Source organism: Myotis brandtii, unplaced genomic scaffold (genome assembly GCF_000412655.1).
Source record: "Myotis brandtii unplaced genomic scaffold, ASM41265v1 scaffold385, whole genome shotgun sequence".
In the NCBI taxonomy this organism is placed as follows: Eukaryota; Metazoa; Chordata; class Mammalia; order Chiroptera; family Vespertilionidae; genus Myotis; species Myotis brandtii.
The window spans coordinates 137,903-157,168 of NW_005364785.1; the positions used below are offsets into that span (position 1 = coordinate 137,903).

Sequence of the window (19,266 nt, forward strand, 5' to 3'; positions counted from 1 at the left end):
CCCCCCGCACCCTCCCAGCCTCCCCTCTCTGCTGCCCTCCCTGCCTCCTCCCGCCCACCCTGTGTGATTACCCAGAAGGAGCTGGGTCTCCCCAAGCCCCTGGTGGTGGGATGGTTTGGGGTGCCTTTCCCCAGACATCTTTGTTGTTTGCCTTCTTCCTAGCTGAACCTCATTTTTTTGTGTGTGTGTGGGCAGCCCATTTTTCGATGCCTTAGAAAATAGATGTCAGCTGCTTTTCGTTTCCGGGCTTGTCTGCCACTTCATTAAAGTGCTGTGTATTCCATGTCTAAGTTCAAGTAACAACAGCCCAGTGCCAAGTCCCCAGTCATTTCCTAGGTGGCTGCTACTTAATGCAACTGTTTCTTGGCTTGAAGCCTTTGGCTGGGGAAGGGGAGTAGCTGGTGCCTCGGGGCAGGGAATGGACAGAGAAAAGCGGGCTCTTCTGCAGCCCCGTTGCCATCCAGCCCCAGCCTTGCTGCCTGCGGCAAACATCGCCCAGCCCCTCCAGAGTCCGGCATCTGTCAGGGGCTGGGAGCACTGGGAGGTGAGGCCCGGGGAGCACAGATGCTTAGAAAGACGAACACAGTGCAGATCGCGGCCCGAGTCAAGGCCGGGTTTCTTTCCTTCTTTCTTCCTTTCTTCAGGTCTCGCAGCCTTAAGCCCCCCAGACGTCCAGTTGGCGTGTCCTTGGGCGTCATCAGTTGCAGGGCCCAGTGCAAAATGAAAATGTGGCTGCTTCCGATGGGCCCTGGACGGGTGACCCCCAAAAGCTTGTCACCGCTACACTCTGGGTACATAAATTAGGGGGGTCAAGAGGCCGCTGTGGAGTACATGCATCAGGGCATTGCCTGCCCAGGTCAGGGAGGGCTACACCAACTGGAACCTTTAGCCCCTGTGCCTGAGCCCCCCCCCCACCTCCCCCCCCCACACACACACAACACTGTCACCATTTAGGGGCTAGGATGACAGTAATGGGGCAAGGTGGTGGCAACCCCCCTGGGTCAGGCTCCAGGAGGTGGGGAGCAGGAGCCTAAAAACCCTTCTGTGGAGGTGGTAGGAGGCAGGCCCATGAGTGAGCTGAGGCCCCAAACCCCCATGCCTGCTCCATTGCCCCATCAGATGTCACTTACAAAGCACAATGTCAAAGGTAAAAATATTAGGAGTGTAGGTGGCGCCCTCACAGGTATGGCTCAGTGGATAGAGTGTTGGCCTGCGGACTGAAGGGTCCCAGGTTTGATTCCGGTCAAGGGCATGTACCTTGGTTGCGGGCACATCCCCAGTAGGGGGTGTGCAGGAGGCAGCTGATCGATGTTTCTCTCATCGATGTTTCTAACTCTCTATCCCTCTCCCTTCCTCTCTGTAAAAATCAATAAAATATATATTTTTAAAAAAGAAGTGTAGGTGGCAACGGCAGAGCATTGAGCCCCAAGCTCGGGCCCTTAGGCATGCAGGACCCATTGGGGTCGGGTGACTGCAGATTCCCAGGAGAGAAGATGATTGGCTCCATGTATTTTAAAAAAAAAAAGAAGTGTAAGTGGCAATGGCAGAACATTGAACCCCAAGCGCGGGCCCTTAGGCATGCAGGACCCATTGGGGTCAGGTGACTGCAGATTCCCAGGAGAGAAGATGATTGGCTCAATCTGAGACCAAGTGGGCAGGAACCAGGCCAGTCCACGAAGGGGGAAGATGGGGGTGCAGTCGAGGTGGTGAGCATGCATGAGGGGGCTGACTCCACCGCGTGGACGGCGGGGCTGGCGAGGCCGACCCAAAAGAGCCTTCTCTAGTGGCCTGTGCTCCAGCCGTAGGAGATGGAGACCCTACACGTAGCCTCAGCTTATTCAACTGAGAAATAACAGCATCTGCCAACACCCAGGAATCAGACTTTCAAATGCGTTTTGAAGGTGCTTGAGCTCCCTGGAAGGCGGGCCCACCCAACTGTTATCAAAACCGCATGTGACCATTGGATCTGACCTCAGGACTGGGGAGGGGGAGCAGGAGAAAGACTAGATGTCTTTGAGGCGCCTTTTAACCCCAGTTTCAGAACTTCCATGCTGTGTGTTATGAGGGTTTTAAAAAGAATGTTTTCCATTCTCTACAATACACAAGTGCCTTCTTTTCCTTAAAAAAAAAAAAAATCCCCACCCCCAATGTCTTCTTGAAGGGGGAAGAACTGGAAAGAAAGGAAGGAGAACCCAGGCCGTTTGTTGAAGTTTATTCCTTAGGCTACAATGTGATTTTTGTATCACGTGGAGGAAATGTCAACAGACTTGAGGACGGTTTTACTGTCTAAGTCTGGTGCTCAGGGCTCTTCTTGCTTTCTGACCCGGAAGCTGCTGGCTTGCCTTTGCTTGGCAGGAAGGTGGAGAACACAGTTAGGGTTTCACCTTAATGACCTGTCCATCCCATCATGTGGAGTTCTTTGTAAATCACTTTGATTTTAGGCTTTCATCTGCCATCTGGAAACTAGTGACCAGTTTTTAAAATTAGGCCGTTATCGTGTGAATTTTATGAGGACCTATGAAATGTGGTTTATGTTACATTAGTCACAAATGTGACAGTACCTTTGAGAAAACATTTTAATGTTTCGGATGTAGGCCTATTTATTGCAGACTCCCGTTACTTCCCACTCCTGGGATGAAGATAGCTGGGCTAAGAGAGCAATTCTGGTCATCACTACCCACCACTGATTACTAAGGACGGAAAATAGCGCGCGCGCACGCGCGCGCGCGCGCGTGTGTGTGTGTGTGTGTGTCTGTCACCACTACCCACCACTGATTACTAAGGACGTAAAATACCGTGAGTGTGTGTGTGTGTGTAGCGATTATTATTATTATTTTAATATTTTTATTGATTTCAGAGAGGAAGAGAGTCTCATTAAAGTGCTGAAGCCTTCGGGCTGGGGAAGGGGTGGGGCTGGTGCCTCGGGAGAGAGAGACAGAAACATCAATGATGAGAGTGAATCATTGATCGGCTGCCTCCTGCACGCCCCACACCGGGGATCAAGCCTGCAACCTGGGCATGTGCCCTTGACTGGAATCGAACCCGGGACCCTTCAGTCCGCAGGCCAATGCTCTATCCACTGAGCCAACCCGGCTAGGGCATGATTATTCTTATCAGAACTTTATGATATTGCTGAGATGATGCCATTTTCCAGATGAGGAACTCAAGACTCAGGGAAATTAAGTTCAAGATCACAGAGCTTGAATGTGGTCGAGCTGGGACTTGAACCCTTGGCCTGATTCACAGTTCTTTCCTCTCTGCCATCTATGCCCTCATCATCTCTGTAACAGGGCTCTTTATAAAGGAGAACTAAGAAATGCATGAGGTTTTGTTATAGGATACTTGTCATCCTGGGCCCCCCACCGCATAGCGTAGGCCTTGCATAACCTGGTAATGAGGCGAGTGGAGAGGCAGCAGCTCACTCTTGCTCTCTGAGCTGCTGGCACTTGCAGAGAGGCTGCTCCGTGGCTTAGGGGACCAGCCGTAGCTTTCTGAGGGAGGGCAGGGGTCCGGGCGGGAAGCCTTGCTGGAGCGCAGCAAAGCAGAGTGGAGAGAACACAGCTCCTGGAGCCAGGCGGACCAGCGCCATCTCCCGTGGGCAGGCCTCACTGTGCGCACCAGTAAAGTCAGGGGAATGGCACCGGCTGACAGGATGATCCGGAGGGTTGGAATTCGGTGAGATGAGGGGCCTGAGCCCTCTAACAGACACAGAACGTTTAACTGTGGTTAGTTGCAGTTGCAAAGGGACTAAATCTTTCTCTTCCCACAACCTTCCCCTGCAGACACGTGATGGACACATCCTTCTGCTTATGATTTTGTGTGTAGTCTTTCATGCCAGCGTGAGAAACCTAAATTTATCTTTTTAAAAAACCTATTCTTCCTGCCTAATTTCCCATTGCCTCCAGGTTCTCTTTTCTGAGTTTAGATGAAAGGCTGGAAGGACATTGGGTATCGGTGTCCATCTATAGCAGCCGTGGGCAAACTACGGCCCGTGGGCTGGATCCGGCCCGTTTGAAATGAATAAAACTAAAAAAAAAAAAAAAAAAATTTTGTGTGTAGTCTTTCATGCCAGCGTGAGAAACCTAAATTTATCTTTTTAAAAAACCTATTCTTCCTGCCTAATTTCCCATTGCCTCCAGGTTCTCTTTTCGGAGTTTAGATGAAAGGCTGGAAGGACATTGGGTAGCAGTGTCCGTCCATAGAATCCAGCCAGGCTCGCCGCGTGCCGCCTCCGCGGTTGGAGGGATGGCCACGGCGGAGGTTGGGTTTGGCGCTTGTCTCACTCTGTTGCGATGGGCTGTCTTCTCCTGGAGCCTCGGCCTTCCACGAGGACAAAAGGCTTCTTAACCTCGGAGGCCCGGCGAGCTCCCAGCGCCCAGGACGCTGGCAGGGGGAGAGGGCTGCCACCTGCAAAGGAGCTCAGCTCTCGTGTTCTTTGTTCTCTTTTGGCAGAACCAGCTTCTTGCGAAAGGACTGCTGTTTGTGGAAGAGAAGATTAAGCTGTGCGAAGGCAAGTATGAGGCTGCCCTCGCAGAGCGGGGTTCCCGGACTCGGGCTTTGATGTTTGGGCAGCTTCTGTCCAAATGCGGCCGGTCCCACGCGAGGGATTCACCCCGGCCGCTGCCTCTCCAGCGAGGCGGCAGCATTTCCATCTGAGTCAGCCTCTCGTGCCACGGCAGCTGCCACTGTGCTTCGAAAACGGAAGTGGAACCGGGAGGTCGCTTTGCAGACCTCGTGTAAGGGGGGTTTTCACGGGGTGTGTGCAGCGGTCCCCTGTGATGGGATGAGTTACACGGTAGGTTCGGTTATGCTGTTCTCTCTCGTCTGATCCAGGCTATTTCCTATTGGCCTCTGTCCTGTTTCTTGTCATAAGTGATCGGGGGCCTATCCACTAGGGAAATGTTAGGCTAAGCAGACAGCCACTTCAGCGGGTCTCGTTTGATAGGCAAAGGAACGTCTTCTGGCTGTAAAAGATGTTTAGAGCCCATTGGACAAGACAGGATGGAATTGGAAAGTGGGTCCAAAGGCAAGAATCACCAACCCCTGGGACTAGCTCCACCTGGGACTATGTCAGCTCCCACTGGCGTGGATCCTGATTTCAGCTGCCCCTACATTCGTGGGTGACGCTTGGCAAGTTTCTAGTTTCTCTGAGCCTTGTTTTTTAGTGTCTTTAACATGATAAAATGGGGGTCGGGATGGTAGGGAGGATCAAGTGCATCACCGGCACAGCACCATACCCAGCACACAGTAGGTACACAAACTGGTTCCTCCTTCTTTTGTTTGTCCTGCTCTAGCCTGAGTCTTCTGGCTGTAGAACAGACTTACTTCTAGACCCAGACTTACCAGGCATTAGGTCACCCATTTTTTCTCCCATTCCCTGGGAAAGAGACTGGCGTCCAGGGAAGTGGCTCCCAGTCAGGCAAGGCAGGAAGAGAAATTTGGAGCCGGCAGGGCAGAGGGCGTTCTCTGGCATACAGTGAGTGCTCACCAGCCTGCGAAGATCAGAGATTAGACACTCGCCTCTCTCTCTCTCTCTCTCTCTCTCTCTCTCTCTCTCTCTCTTTCTGAGAGCTGCCTGAACCTGTGGCCTTGTTTCCCTTGCATCCATCTATGCTGAGACTCCTCATGCTTACAAATACCCACCAACCCGAGGCCTTTCTTACAGCGACTGGCTCTGATGAGCACTTAGTGGGCCTTTTGCATTTTGGTGGCAGGCTAGGACACGTGTGCGGAAGGTGGCAGGCTAGGACACGTGTGCGGAAGGTGGCAGGCTAGGACACGTGTGCGGAAGGTGGCAGGCTAGGACACGTGTGCGGAAGGTGGCAGGCTAGGACACGTGTGCGGAAGGTGGCAGGCTAGGACACGTGTGCGGAAGGTGGCAGGCTAGGACACGTGTGCGGAAGGTGGCAGGCTAGGACACGTGTGCGGAAGGTGGCAGGCTAGGACACGTGTGCGGAAGGTGGCAAGCTAGGACACGTGTGTGGAAGGTGGCAGGCTAGGACACGTGTGCGGAAGGCGGCAGGCTAGGGAAGAACGAAACAGAAGCATGGTCTCTGGGCACATTATTTGTCTGTAAGTCATGTGGGGAATTTTTACAAGCTCTTGCAAATATGGACAAATACCAGCTCTATGAAAAGGACGCTGAGCAAAACCAGAGATCTGAGTGCCCTTAAAAAGGAAAGGGGACCCTGGCCGGTGTGGCTCAGTGGATGGAGCGGTGGCCTGCGGACTGAAAGGTCCCGGGTTCGATTCTGGTCAAGGGCACATGCCCGGGTTGCGGGCTCGATCCCTAGTGAGGGACGTGCAGGAGGCAGCCTATCAGTGCTTCTCTCTCATCATGGATGTTTCTATCTCTCTCTCCCTTCCTCTCTAAAACCAATAAAAAATATATTTTTTAAAAAAAGGAAGGGGAATGTCTCTCGCCCAAGTGATGCTCAACAGTTGCATCCAGAGTGAAGCCTCAGAATGGAGCTAGACGGGTGAGCAGGTCATCCGGGCTTCTGGGCCGCGGCCCCAGCATGGGCCGGCGAGTTCGGGGCCCGGGTGGTCTCTCTGTGGCCCCCTGGTCCCGGGTCTGGGTGCCAGGGTCCTCTCTGCACAGCGGAGGGGCCTGAGGGGAACTGGTAAGGGTTTCGTCCCTTCAGCCAGAACGTCTCTGCTCTATGTTATGCATGACGGCTTCAAGAAAGATTTCGTTTGGGGAAGAGGACTCTCTTGCTATGAAATAGCGTTTGGAAAAGACTGAGAGGACCCTTCCTGTCGCTGAACAGACAGCACTTCATTGACCTTTTTGCTAATATACGTCCACGCCGCCTCCTGGCCGCAGAAAGGGCAGAGGCAGCTCCTGTCCGCGGGGCGTTCTGTCGAGGGATGTGCTCCGTGACTCGCAGCCGTCCCTTCTGAGCTTTAGTGACCTTGACTTGAAAGACGTTTCCCGTACCTATCCTCCGGACCTCTGGTGATCTAAACTCTCATGGTGCATTAGAGGAGAGTTTTCTAAAAGAGTCATCTAGAACCTTCCATCCAGGGAGGACTTGGCAGGGAGCTAAGTCCTTGACTTGGGGGCTGTTTCTGGAGGTGACACCACCTCCTTCCTTGAACTCTTGCTTCCCCGGGGCTACCGTGTGTCTGTCTGAGGTTGTTTTCTGAACACGTGCCAAAGCCTCCATTCCTCTCTGGAGTCTGCAGCCAGCAATTAGGCCCAGGCTCCCGGGACAGGCGCCTTCCGGCTGCGGGGCTGAGGGATGGCCTCACGTGCCCACGAGCGTTCCATCTGGGTGGGGAAGGGGAGCAGACAGGCGCCGGCAGGTCCGGCATCGACCTGCAGAATTCACCTCTCTTCCTTCAGGGCAGGGGGGCCTCTGCTTGTCCGTGTACCGAAGGCTTAGCCTAAGGCAGTGATGGCGAACCGTGTCAGCATTTTGAAAAACCCTAACTTAACTCTGGTGCCGTGTCACATATAGAAATTTTTTGATCTTTGCAACCATAGTAAAACAAAGACTTATATTTTTGATATTTATTTTATATATGTAAATGCCATTTAACAAAGAAAAATCAACCAAAAAAAATGAGTTCGCATGTCAGTGTCATAGGTTCGCCATCACTGGCCTAAGGGCTGTCAGTGAAGAGCTGGAACAGCCTCTTCTCCTTGGAGGCACATTCATCTGGGTATGGGGGTTCACCTTGGTTTTAGGTACCGGGCTGACTCGTTCCTGCAGAGAACTAGCATAGCCTGCATTTGAAAAGAGGATGCTGATGGACTGAGTCAAACATTTATTATCTTCTATAGACCAGGTTCTCTCCTAGGTGCTGGGGACACAGGGGTGCACAAAACCGTCCTAGGATTACAGGCCCTTGTGGCGCTCCCAGCCTGGTAGTGGAGACAGATATTAATCCAATCATCACCAAATGTAAAACTGCAGCTAGGCTAAGGACTAAGAATACCATGCCATCCCTAGTAGGAGGATTTGACCACTTTCCTGTGGTCCAGGGCACGTGTCTGGGTTGCGGGCTCGATCCCTAGTGAGGGGCATGCAGGAGGCAGCCTATCAATGCTTCTCTCTCATCATTGATGTTTCTATCTCCCTCTCCCTCCCTCTCTGAAATCAATAAAAATATGTGTTGGAGCTGAAACTACAAAGATAAACGATGTAGGTTAGGCAGAGAGCGGAGGGAAAGAACAGTCCGGGCAAAGGGACTGGCCCCTGCAAAGGCCCTGAGGCACGAGGGGACCTGGTGAGTGGCAGGGACTGAAATAAAACCCACAGAGTGAGGGCTAGAGGCTGAGGGGAATATAGAAGACGATGACGACACAGAGGGAAGCAGACTCTCCCTGGCCAAGAGGCCCACATTATGGAGGTTTTCTTTAAGCAAAGGAGAGTGTTGGAGCTAATCATGAAGTCCTGTTCTATCCTGTCCCATATCTGGGTTAAATGGTAACCTCCCTCCACTCACCAGCCCTAGTGTTTGCAAAAAAAAACAACAAACCACAACCGCCTGGCTGGCATGGCTCGGGGTTGAGCATCGACCTATGAACCAGGAGGTCAGGGTTCGATTCCCGGTCAGGGCATCTGTCCAGGTTGCAGGCTTGATCCCCAGTAGGGGTGCATGCAGGAGGCAGCCGATCAATGATGTTTCTCTCTCACCGATGTTTCTATCTCTCCATCCCTCTCCCTTCCTCTCTCTCTGAAAATCAATAAAAGCATGTAAAAACAACAACAAAAACAACCCCACAACCCTGTACACTTAACACTTGCCATTCATTCATTCATTCATTCATTCATTCATTCATTCCAAGATGTCTAGAAATTGATTTATCATGCTAAGCACTAGAAATATAATGGTGAGCAGGACAGAAAGAGCCCAGGCACTCACTCCCGTCCTGGTGGAGTCAGAGAAGTAAAACAAGCATAAGCGATCCCAACAGAGTGTAATTAGCGCTGTGCGAGGGAAAGGGGAGGGCGCTAGGGGTTTGCATTTTCCCCAAGTACATCTCGCACTGACCTTTCCAGATCTGCATGCCTTCGGCCCTGCTAGCCACCGGTCATGCCCTTGCTCTGTTCTCTCTCCCAGCCACTGCTTTTATTGTCCATTAAACTAATAGATGGAACGTACTACATGGAGCTCTGTATCAGTTCAGTGCAACTGGCGGTGTTGGGCCAAACGCAGCTCTCTGTGTCTAATCTTGGTTGACCCAGTTTCTCTGCCTCAGATGAGCACAGACAGTGCCCAATCAGTTCTGTTATCTGGGTCATTAAACAGCAGCCACCGTGCAGGCCCCTCTCAGCCTCGCCGCCCGCCTTTCCTGCAGGTGCAAAGTTCCTCACACAGCCTTCCGGTGGCACTGGGTGACCCGTGTCATCTAGCCGGGGGGTGGTGCGTGACCATGGCTCAGGCTCCCTGCTCCCAGGGGTGAGAGTAGGCCCTGCCTCCGGGTACGGGTCCTGTGTCCCACAAGTGACCGAAATGCTGCAAAGCAGTGGGTGGAGGTGACAGTTTCTCGGCCCTCTTTCCACCTCCCTCAACTGACAGCTCAAATCCAGAATAAAAAGCCATTGTCTTAGCGATCAAAAAACAACAACCAAAGCAATATATAAGCGAGGACAGGGTTTGCCCAGTTTATGTTGCTCAAGAGCACGGTTCTGGAATCCCGACTCTGCCTTTTTGCTGTGTGACTTTGAGCCAGGTACTTGACCTCTCTGAGCCTGTATCATAGGGTAATAGAGTCTACTTATGAGATGTCTCATGGATGAGTAATTTAGCACAGGGACTGATAATGTTGTAACCATTCTTGTGATAATAACAATTGTTATACGATTTTCAAAATTCAGCTCCCTTTTCTGGGTTGGGGCCAGAAGGCATATTTGCATATTTCCAGTTGAGTCTTTCCATCCAATCCCGTGGTTACTGTAGTAACACCTTACAGATCAAATGTAGGTGAGGGGCCTTCGTCCCCTGCGCCCCCCTCTCCCCATGCTCCAATGGATGGAACTGTCTTCTGGCCTCTCCTGCAAGTAATGACAAGTTCTTTTCTTTCTTCCCCCTCCCGTCTTCTCGCCCCCGTGTAGGTGAAAATCGCATTGAGGTTCTGGCTGAAGTCTGGGACCACTTCTTCACTGAGACCCTCCCCACCCTGCAGGCCATATTTTACCCCGTTCAGGTCAGTCTCGCCGGAAGAGCTTCGGCTCGGCCTTTGCCACTTGCAGCCTCCTGGTGACGGGGGAGGACAGGAGGTCGGGAGCCTGAGTTGGCTAAGGACTGGGAGGTCTCTGCAGGGTGCTTGGTTCCATCCTTAGCATCTCACCTCCAGCAAAGAGGAGGCCCCGCAGAGGTAGCGATTCGTAGGCCCGCGTCGCCCTCTTGGTTTGGAGAATGTCCGAATATTCCTGGAGTGGCCTGCTTCTTAGTCTTCCTTTTCTTTCCCTCTCCCCCCCCCCCCCCCCTTTCTCTGAAGCCCGATTTTTAAGCAACTTCCCTGTTGCTCCCAGATTGTGGGAAAGGAGTGGTGTTCCTTGCCCTCCACAAAGGGTTCCTGAAGACCACGTGGCAGAAAGAACCCCGACTCGGGATCTCGTGGGGTTTGGGCAAACCCATCTCACTTCTCGGAACGTAGCTCCATTTCGTCTCCTGCAAAGGGAGGAATTTAGGCAGAAAGAGCAGAGGTGCCTCCTTCTGTGACCTCAGCTCATTCTCCCACTTATTTCCCACCACCCTGCTGCAGGGCTGGTCAGTGCCAGGTCAGCACGGACACCCCCTAAGGCGGGTGGACCCAGGTGTCACACCCCTGCGCTGCCATGCGCACTGCCCCACTCCTGCCCCCCGGGTTCAGGGTCCTGTCTACTTGGGCTAATGGGCGCAGCCACCACCCAGCCGTTAGCCATGGTGGGAACTGCCTGGTGCCAGAGGTAATGAGCCACGTGCTTTGTTAGCTCTGAGTGCTGTTTTAAAGGAACCTGGAATTCTTTTAACTATTTGTCAAATGTTTAAAAATTGGGAGGTTATGCCTGTGGAGTCCATCTCCCATTCTGGGCCTGCCCCTGACAATGGTGGTGGAAACCCCCAGCCTGCAGCCCACAGCTCTCCTCCCCCCATTCCCAGCTCGTCCTGCTCCCCTGAGAGAGGACTGAGAGCAAGCATTGATGTGGACAGCTCAGTTCCCTTCCCCCACACCCCGTGTTCAGAAGCGTCTCCCTTCCCTGCTGTGGTCACTCCTCGGCCAGCAGTGGGTCTTAAAAAGGCAGTCCTGGGAGGTAGGGTAGGCAGATCTAGCCAATGAAAATACAGGATGCTGAGTTAAATCTGGAATTCAGATCAACATAAACAACGCAAGGTCTGAGACATAGACTAGAGAATCACTCACATATAACTTGGCCACCCCACTGCAGGGGGTTTGCCGTCCTGGGTCTCTCTTAGGACCATTTGGGCGTGAAAATCCCAGGTGAGGGTGCCCAGATGGGGTTAGGATGGGGCGTGTGGGATCTGGGTGGGCGTTGTCCTGACATAGTCGCCAGGGGGCCTAGAGGAGCCCAGTTGTGCAGGTCTGAGGCTGGTACCCCCCCCCCCCCCCCCCCGCTTCTCTAGAAAGATTGTAAGATCTGGCAATAATTGGTTTTGCTCCTGTCCACTTCCCCCTAATTTCCAAGTGCTGCTGCTGCTGCTGGTCCAGAGGCCCCTGACTTAGGGGTGCTCCCTACCGGTAGTAACACCCCCTGAGGTGTCTGTGAGTCCAGCTGGATCCTTCTCACAACTCCCTGTGTGTTGAGGTGTCTGTGAGACCTACTTCTCATTGGACAGCTGTGTTTCTGAGCGCCTGCTGTGCCTTCGGTTTTCCCTCTTGTAAACTGAAAGGGCTCTAGGAGATAAAGTGAGGGCAGGTACCTACCAGATAAGTGTCAGTGCCAAGTACTGGGGCATGATGCAAAACACAGAAACTACAGGACCTTGGAAAAGATTGGGGAGGGGGTGGACCACTGCCAGTGAGGTGGTCAGGGAAGGCAGTCCAGAGGGGTGGTGGAACTGGGCCTTGGAAGGTGTGGGTGGCGTTATGTGTCTTGCAACTGACAGCCTCCAGGGGTTAATGCTCGGGAAATAGGGCTATTTCCCTATCTAGACGGAGGTCGCACTGAGAGAAAGAACGAATCCGACTCTAGCTTCTCGGGACTGGAGGGTAGAGGGATGCAGGGTTGGCCACACCACTCTTGCCCATGTTTCTGTAAAATCTTCCTAAGGACTTATAAGAAATGCTAAACTTTCTCAAGCCTTGGTAGTCTTGAAGGGTGGGAACCCATGTGCTATTGGCAGGGGATACTCAAATGATATCTTTGTCTCTACTGAGAGCAATTGCTTTTTGGAGTGTTCTGTCTATATATATGTGCAAAGGAGAGCCTGGAACATGGGCCCTTCTTTCCCTTTCTGTTTTGGCAAACTTCAGGAGCTCCAAAATCAAATAGTTTAGGTTTAGTCTGGCCGGCATGGCTCAGTGGTTGAGCATCAACCTATGAATCAGGAAGTCACGGTTTGATTCCGGTCAGGGCACATGCCTGGGTTGCAGGCTCCATTCCCATTCGGGGGCGTGCAGGAGGCAGCCGATCAATGATTCTCTCTAATCATTGATGTTTCTATCTCTCTCTTCCTCTCCCTTACTCTCTGAAATCAATAAAAATATATTTTTAAAAAAGATTAGGTTTGCCATCCAGCTGTACGGGCTTTAGGGTTTTTCACCTTGAAGTGGGTTTTATAATAGTACCTCTCGCAAAGGGTGGTCATGGGCGTTCAATTTACATCAAGAATATCTAGAATCATGCCTAGCCATGGTCAGAGCTTAGTGTCAGTTCTTAGGATTGTTAGCTGTTATTTTCTTTCTCTGTCCCCACCCCACATGGCTGAACAAGTCCCTTCCTTCTACTCCCCCAGTTCTTTTTCTTCCTGAGTTACTTGCATTTATATGAATCTAACACAGTTGTTCTCAACCTTCTGGCCCTTTAAATACAGTTCCTCATGTTGTGACCCAACCATAAAATTATTTTCGTTGCTACTTCATAACTGTAATGTTGCTACTGTTATGAATCGTAATGTAAATATCTGATATGCAGGATGGTCTTAGGAGACCCCGGTGAAAGGGTCGTTCGACCGCCAAAGGGGTGGCGACCCACAGGTTGAGAACCGCTGATCTAACAGGTCCCATGCTTTCCTCCTTCGCCTGGCATGTGACTGGTGCTCAAATAGTTAACGGATGAAGTGGAGGAAGCAGCCTTGAATGTGGGAAGGAGGTGGTGATCTTTGCTCTTGTTTCTCCCATCTGCCTCTGTCTTCCTTCTTTCTGACCCTCACGGGGCACCGGGACAGCATGGCCCCCAGGACAAGCGTCTTGTATCACCTGTGGGTTATTTAGGCAGGTCCAGCCGCACCTTATGTTAAGCAAAGCTTTCGTTCTGAAGGATGGAGGCCAAGTCCCGCCTCTTTGACAACCCCCATGTGGCTGGTGGCAGGTCCAGGGAGCTCTCTCTTCCCAACACTGCCTCTTCCCTCCCCCAGGGCCAGGAGCTGACCATCCGCCAGATCTCCCTGCTGGGCTTCCGTGACCTGGTCCTGCTGAAGGTGAAGCTGGGCGACCTGCTGCTGGGCCCGTCCCAGCTGCCCCCGTCCATCGTCCAGATGCTGCTCATCCTGCAGGTGAGGCCCCGGGGGAGACGCCACCCCAAGGCCGAGGGAAGAAAAGAAGGAGAGAGACTGCCGCTGTGGATAAGGGGGAAGGAAGGAACCGAATGACCAGAGCGCCTTAGCTTAGTGTAGTGTCCTTTAGTCGTTCATGTCCCTTAGCTCACTTTCCTTTTGCTGGACAGCCCCTGAGCATCTCTGAGGTCCGTGGCGCTGAGCTCTGTGCTGGGGTCCTGGTGGGAGGGAGACGCAGTCCGGTCATTCAGCCAGGGGGCACCCTCCCCTCCTCCCCTGTTCTGTCAGGGAGTCAGGGGTTACAAGTAACAGCAAGAACCCACCGCTCAAGCAGACCAGGGCTCCCTGGAAGGTTCCCAGGGCAGGTGGGTTTCCTAAAAAGACAGCAGCCAGAAGGGAGACCGTGTCAGGCCTCTGAGGGGCTTGGCTCTGCCCTTCAGGTCTAGGCTAAGGCTCCCGAGCTAGGTTGGGCCCTTCGGGGCTAGGGTCACCCGTCAGGGACTAGCTTTACCTCCTCAGGCCTGGACGGGATTCCTGGGGGCTATGCTAGGCCCCTGGGGGCTGGTCTCCGCCCTTCAGGACTTGGTCAGCCCTCTGGGACTAGGCTGCGCTCATAGGCACTAGGGTTGTCCCTTAGGGACTCGCTTCAGCTCTTAGGGCTCGGCTCGGCCCTTCGGGGCTGGGCTCAGCTCTCTGGGGTTAACCCAGAAGACTGTTTTGCTTGTTTTTTAAATAGGTTTTTATTAATTTGAGAGCATTAACCCCTTGAGTGCCGGGGAGCGCGATCACGCTCCTCCTGTCTTTTGCCAAAAGTGCCGGGAGCGCTATCAAAGCTTCGAAATGGCGTCCAGTTCTAAGTCTGCTTTTATTAGTGATGATGATATTGCTAAATATGTCAATGCAGTAAAGGGTTCCTTAAGTTTTTGAGTATGTAACTTCATTTACTTGCGATTCATAATTTTTTTCCTAAACTGCTGTAAAATCAGCAAAAACGCCTTGGCAATTTTAGCACCGTTCCTAGGATACTGGTTGGCACTCAAAGGGTTAATTGGCTGCCTCCTGCACGCCCCCTGCTGGTGATCAAGCTCACAACCCAGACACATGCCCTGACCGGGAATGAAACCAGAGACCTCCTGGTGTGTGGAAAGATGCTCAATCACGGAGCCACACCATCTGGGCACCATCTTGAAATTCTTAATAATTTTTGAACAAGGGACCCCGCGTTTTCATTTTGCACTGGGGTTTGCCAGGTGGGAGGGTGTTTTAAAATCCATTCCACTTTGAGAATTTGACAGGACGGCCCGTGGGCTGAGCACGGCACCATGGTCCTTGCCTCTCTGCTCCCCGGCAGCCCCTGGGCCCCAGAGCGTGGCTTGGTATCCTTTCCAGGGATCAGCTGGGTCCCTAGGAGTCTGCTGGTTTTCTAGAAAACCTTGGTCACTTCTGGCTCCTTTCCGGATCTGGCGGCTGTGGTCATTGTTTCAGCTGGTGTTTGCTCTGGCCTGGGCTCTGAGGACGCCAGTCATGCTGGGCTTTTGGAACCGCCTCTTCATCTTGGGGCTCAACACGCATCTCGTTCCACTGTGACTCCCTTTCTTCTGCTGCTCTGGACTTTTTCATATTCGGTCCCCCTTTCTTTTCTAGCCTGTTCACAAGTGGCAGGAAGATATGCTCGGAGCCAGACAGCCTGGGTTCCATTCCTGTATTTTCTGTTTTTGTTTTATTGATGTCAGAGAGGAAGGGAGAGGGAGAGAGAGTTAGAAACATCAACGATGAGAGAGAATCATTGATCGCTGCCTCCTACACGCCCCCTACTGGGGATCGAGCCTGCAACCCAGGCATGTGCCCTTGACCGGAATCGAACCTGGGACCCTTTAGTCCGCAGGCCCACGCTCTATCCACTGAGCCAAACCGGTAGGACCCATTCTTGGGTTTTTGCCATGGACCGGCTGTGTTCCCCTGGACAACTTGATTAAGCTCCCTGGGCCTTCATTTCCTCATCTGTAGAGGGAGATGACGAGACTGTCACCTTCCTCGGGTTGGTGGGAGGACTCTTTGCTTTGATGGTGTCACCTGCTTCTAGAAAGAGCCTGCGTGCCGAGTGTGACAGTGGGGGTGGGATTCCTTTGGTTGGGGCCAATCTTCAACCTCAGAGCCGGGGTGGGGACCGTCCGCCCAAGCTGCATTGGTGGAACCCGGGGGAGAGGTGCCATGGCACCCTCCACACACCGTTCTGATCACGGGGACCCGTGACGTGTGGCTCGGGCTGCAGGCCTCGGTTCCCTGCGTTCCAGCCACGGGGACCTGCCTGCTGGGGTCACTGCCTTGGACGTGGCCGGAGGGCCCGCTGGCCTTGGCGACGCTGAGTGACCTTTGCCCCTCTTGGATGTTTGTTTCCAGAGTGTTCATGAGCCCACGGGCCCCAGCGAGGGCTGTTTGCAGCTGGAGGAGCTGGTGAAGCAAGTGGTCTCTCCTTTCCTGGGCGTCAGCGAGGACCGCGGCGTCTCGGGCCCCACATACACGCTGGGTAAGGGCCACCGCTCTCGAGCTGCCCGGGGCCTTGATGATAACGCTACCGGCCACAGAGATGTGCCGGGACTGTTGCTTCAGATGCAGGCCTGTGCAAATGTGTGCACGTTCACCCTCACTTTTCCCCACTGGCCTGTGTCTTGGTAACCTTCTCCCCACTCTGGGATTCCCCCCGGGAGCCCCCTCGGTGCTTCTCTGGTCCGCATCTTTGATCCGTGGTTTTGATCTTTCCCTCGTGACTGCCACGTTCATGTCTCCTGGATCTGCTACCAGAAGCGGCCTGATTGCACCCGCCGCCACTGAGTGGAAAAACCGCCCGGGTGGATTTCCCTCTGAAATCACCTGGAAACGTGAGGCCACTCTTTTGCACGTGTGGTCAGATGCGGTGGAGCTGCTGCTCCCGGCTCCGGGTCTGTAGGTACCGCCAGGGCCTGTGCACCAAGGAAAGGTTGGATTTGGGGACCAGCCCTTTTGGGGCCGTTTTCTGGTGTCTGGAAAGTTAGCATTAGTGAGCGTCAGGCTCGGTAACAGGCCCCCTGGAGAAGCTAGAGTCGGATTCGTTCTCTCAGTGCGACCTCCGTCTAGATAGGGAAATAGCTCTATAATAAGGCATTTTTATCGTAAAAGACGGTTCAGTTACCGTCTGAAACAAAAGTTCCCTAAATGTAGGAACTTTTTGTTGGTTGGTCTATCTCCAGTAACTGGAATGGTGCCTGGTATACAGTAGGCACTCAAACATGTGTGTTAGATCGATGGCATCTGTACCCCGAGGCCAGGGCGACCAGCACCCACAGAGGGTGCAGGGCCGGGAAAGGATTCCCTGGATTGAGAACCGTTTGCCCCTCTCCTTGCTTGACTGGAGTTGGAGCTGCCCTCAGAGCACAAAGCGGAGGGGCAGCCTCCAGCGAGGTTCTGCCCCTTCCCGGGCCTCCCCTGCAGAGAAAGAGAGAAAGAGAAAGAGAGAAAAAGAGAGAGAGAGGTCTTCCCCTTCCCGGGCCTCTTCTGCAGAGAGGGGCAGGGCTGCCGCGGTCTTCACCGCCCCTTCATGTTTCTCTGGAGACATGAGCTTAACCACAGCCACCGCAGACGGGGTGCTGCCCCAGCCTGCTGCCTGCCAGGTCTCCCCCTCTCTGGCTCGCTCATCACTTACTCATTCCACCCAGGAGCTGGAAGGAGGCGGAGTAGAAATGACAGCTGAAGGAACCCTGCCCTCCCAGTGGTGCCTGGGCGCCCTGTGGCCGCACCCTTCCTGGAGCCCAGCTTCCTGCTCGGGTGGCCCACGGGCTCACCTCACGGGGCAGGGTGGGGGATCCAGGCCGAGGTCCAGGATGCCAGCAGGTTGGGCCGTGGCGGGGACTCCATCTATCATCGCTGGGCCTAGAGCCAGGAACAAGGGTAGACCCAGAAGTTTGTTCAGTGCAGGGCTTACTCTAAGAGGTGTAGCTCCAGATTTCCAGCTAAAGTAATACAGTACATGCTTTTGTCAAATTAGAAAGCAGAGGCAGGAGGATTCATTCTTGAACCAAGGACCACCCTTGGCTCCCGGGGTGTTGCCTCAGAGGGCGCCGAGAGGGGAGGAAATGACCCTCTTTGGATTGCTTTTGTGGTGTTATTCCAGCAAGGGCGTGCTGAGACCCTGTCCTGGCACCTTGCGAAGTGCTGCAGGTCTATCCCTGACCAAAGCTGACCCACCCCTGCCTTCTGGCGAGCACGGTCAGGTGAGGAAGTCACAATCAATAGCTGACGACTCATCTGTGTACAAGTGCTCCGAGTGGGGAAGTCCAAGGGCGTTTGTTCCCCACCACCGGGGGAATTTACCTGGACGGGGAAATCAGGGAAGGCTCCCTGGGGGAGGCGATATCTGCTGGGACCTGTAGGATGCCTATGAGTTAGCTGAGTAAACAGGAAAGGCAGCCTGTCCCCAAAGCAAAGGGGAGGATCTTCGGGAGGGTTTTGGGGTGGGGGGTGGAGAGCAGGAGGGTGCAGCATTTGAGGAACTGAAATTGCTTCGGAGTTGCAAAGTGGCTGGTGGCAAGGGAAGGCTGGGTGGCTGGACACTGGCCACAGCGGAGGCACCGTCGTTCCCATTTCACGGGTGAGGGAAACGAGGACTGAGGGCACTTGGCGAATGGAGCCAGGCTCCCAAGTCCCCAAGCTGGTGCACTGCCCAGCTTTCCCACACGCTCCACCTCCCCGCTCACCCCCTCACCCCTGGCCACTCCTAGAAGACATCCGTGATTTCACTGCGGGGCAGCTGAGGAGTGGTCCTTCCCTCTCCTCCCTTAGTCCAAGATGCATCTGAGACCAGACATTTCCCCTCCAGCCTCTGGCTACTGTCAATCTAAGCTGGCCACAGCAGTGCCCTTCCTTACTGGGGACACTTCTTTTCAGACTGCGAGGACTCCCGACCTCAGTCTTCCCCTCTGTAAAATGGAGACGATGACATTTATCCTGCCCCTGGGAGAGGAAGCCTGTCCCCACAGGAGGGCTTTGCCATGGTCCTGGGGCCTGGCTAGGGGTGGGAGCGGTCAAGGGCAGCTGAATAATCATCTGAAAAGCCACCACTTACCAAATGCCTGGCACATTCCAGGTGCTTGGCATGTATTCCTTTCATCCTGGCACAACCCGCTGGGGGTGGGAACTGTGGTTACCTGGGTCTCAGAGTCATTAAGAAACTTCACACAAGAGGGGAGGTGACCAGGGCTGGGGAAGTGGTTTTTTTACATGTTTGATCTGGGATTCTTGGGATATCTCTCTCTCTCTCTCTCTCTCTCTCTCTCTCTCTCTGCCAGCCAAGCCTCATTCCCTGGATGTACAAGGCTCGCTTCAGAGAAAAGATGGATCGGAGGCCGTGATGGGTTGTGTGTGTGTGTGTCTCCCCTCCAAAGCCGTCATTTTTCTGGGGCAGTGAAATCTTAAACAGGCCGATTTGTTAGGACCCAGGCCCTCACCCTGCCTTTCTGTAGAATTCCCAAAGTTTCCAGGCCGCTGTCCCAGCTACTTCCAGGGCCCTCTGAGCAAACACAAAAGCCCTGGCCTCCCCCACCCCTCCCCCACTGTGTCTCC

At 53.6% G+C, this 19,266-nt stretch overlaps 1 protein-coding gene across 11 annotated transcripts in view; it reads left to right on the forward strand.

Moving 5' to 3' along the window:
- PRR5L (proline rich 5 like) overlaps positions 1–19,266 on the forward strand; it is a 77,070-nt gene that overhangs the window by 54,246 nt on the left and 3,558 nt on the right. For all 11 annotated transcript variants that reach the window (XM_005872638.2, XM_014544900.1, XM_005872640.2 and 8 more), the window contains 4 exons: positions 4,453–4,510; positions 10,068–10,159; positions 13,534–13,671; positions 16,072–16,198. In XM_005872638.2, the coding sequence (XP_005872700.1) occupies positions 4,453–4,510; positions 10,068–10,159; positions 13,534–13,671; positions 16,072–16,198 (415 nt within the window). The remainder of the gene's footprint in view (positions 1–4,452; positions 4,511–10,067; positions 10,160–13,533; positions 13,672–16,071; positions 16,199–19,266) is intronic.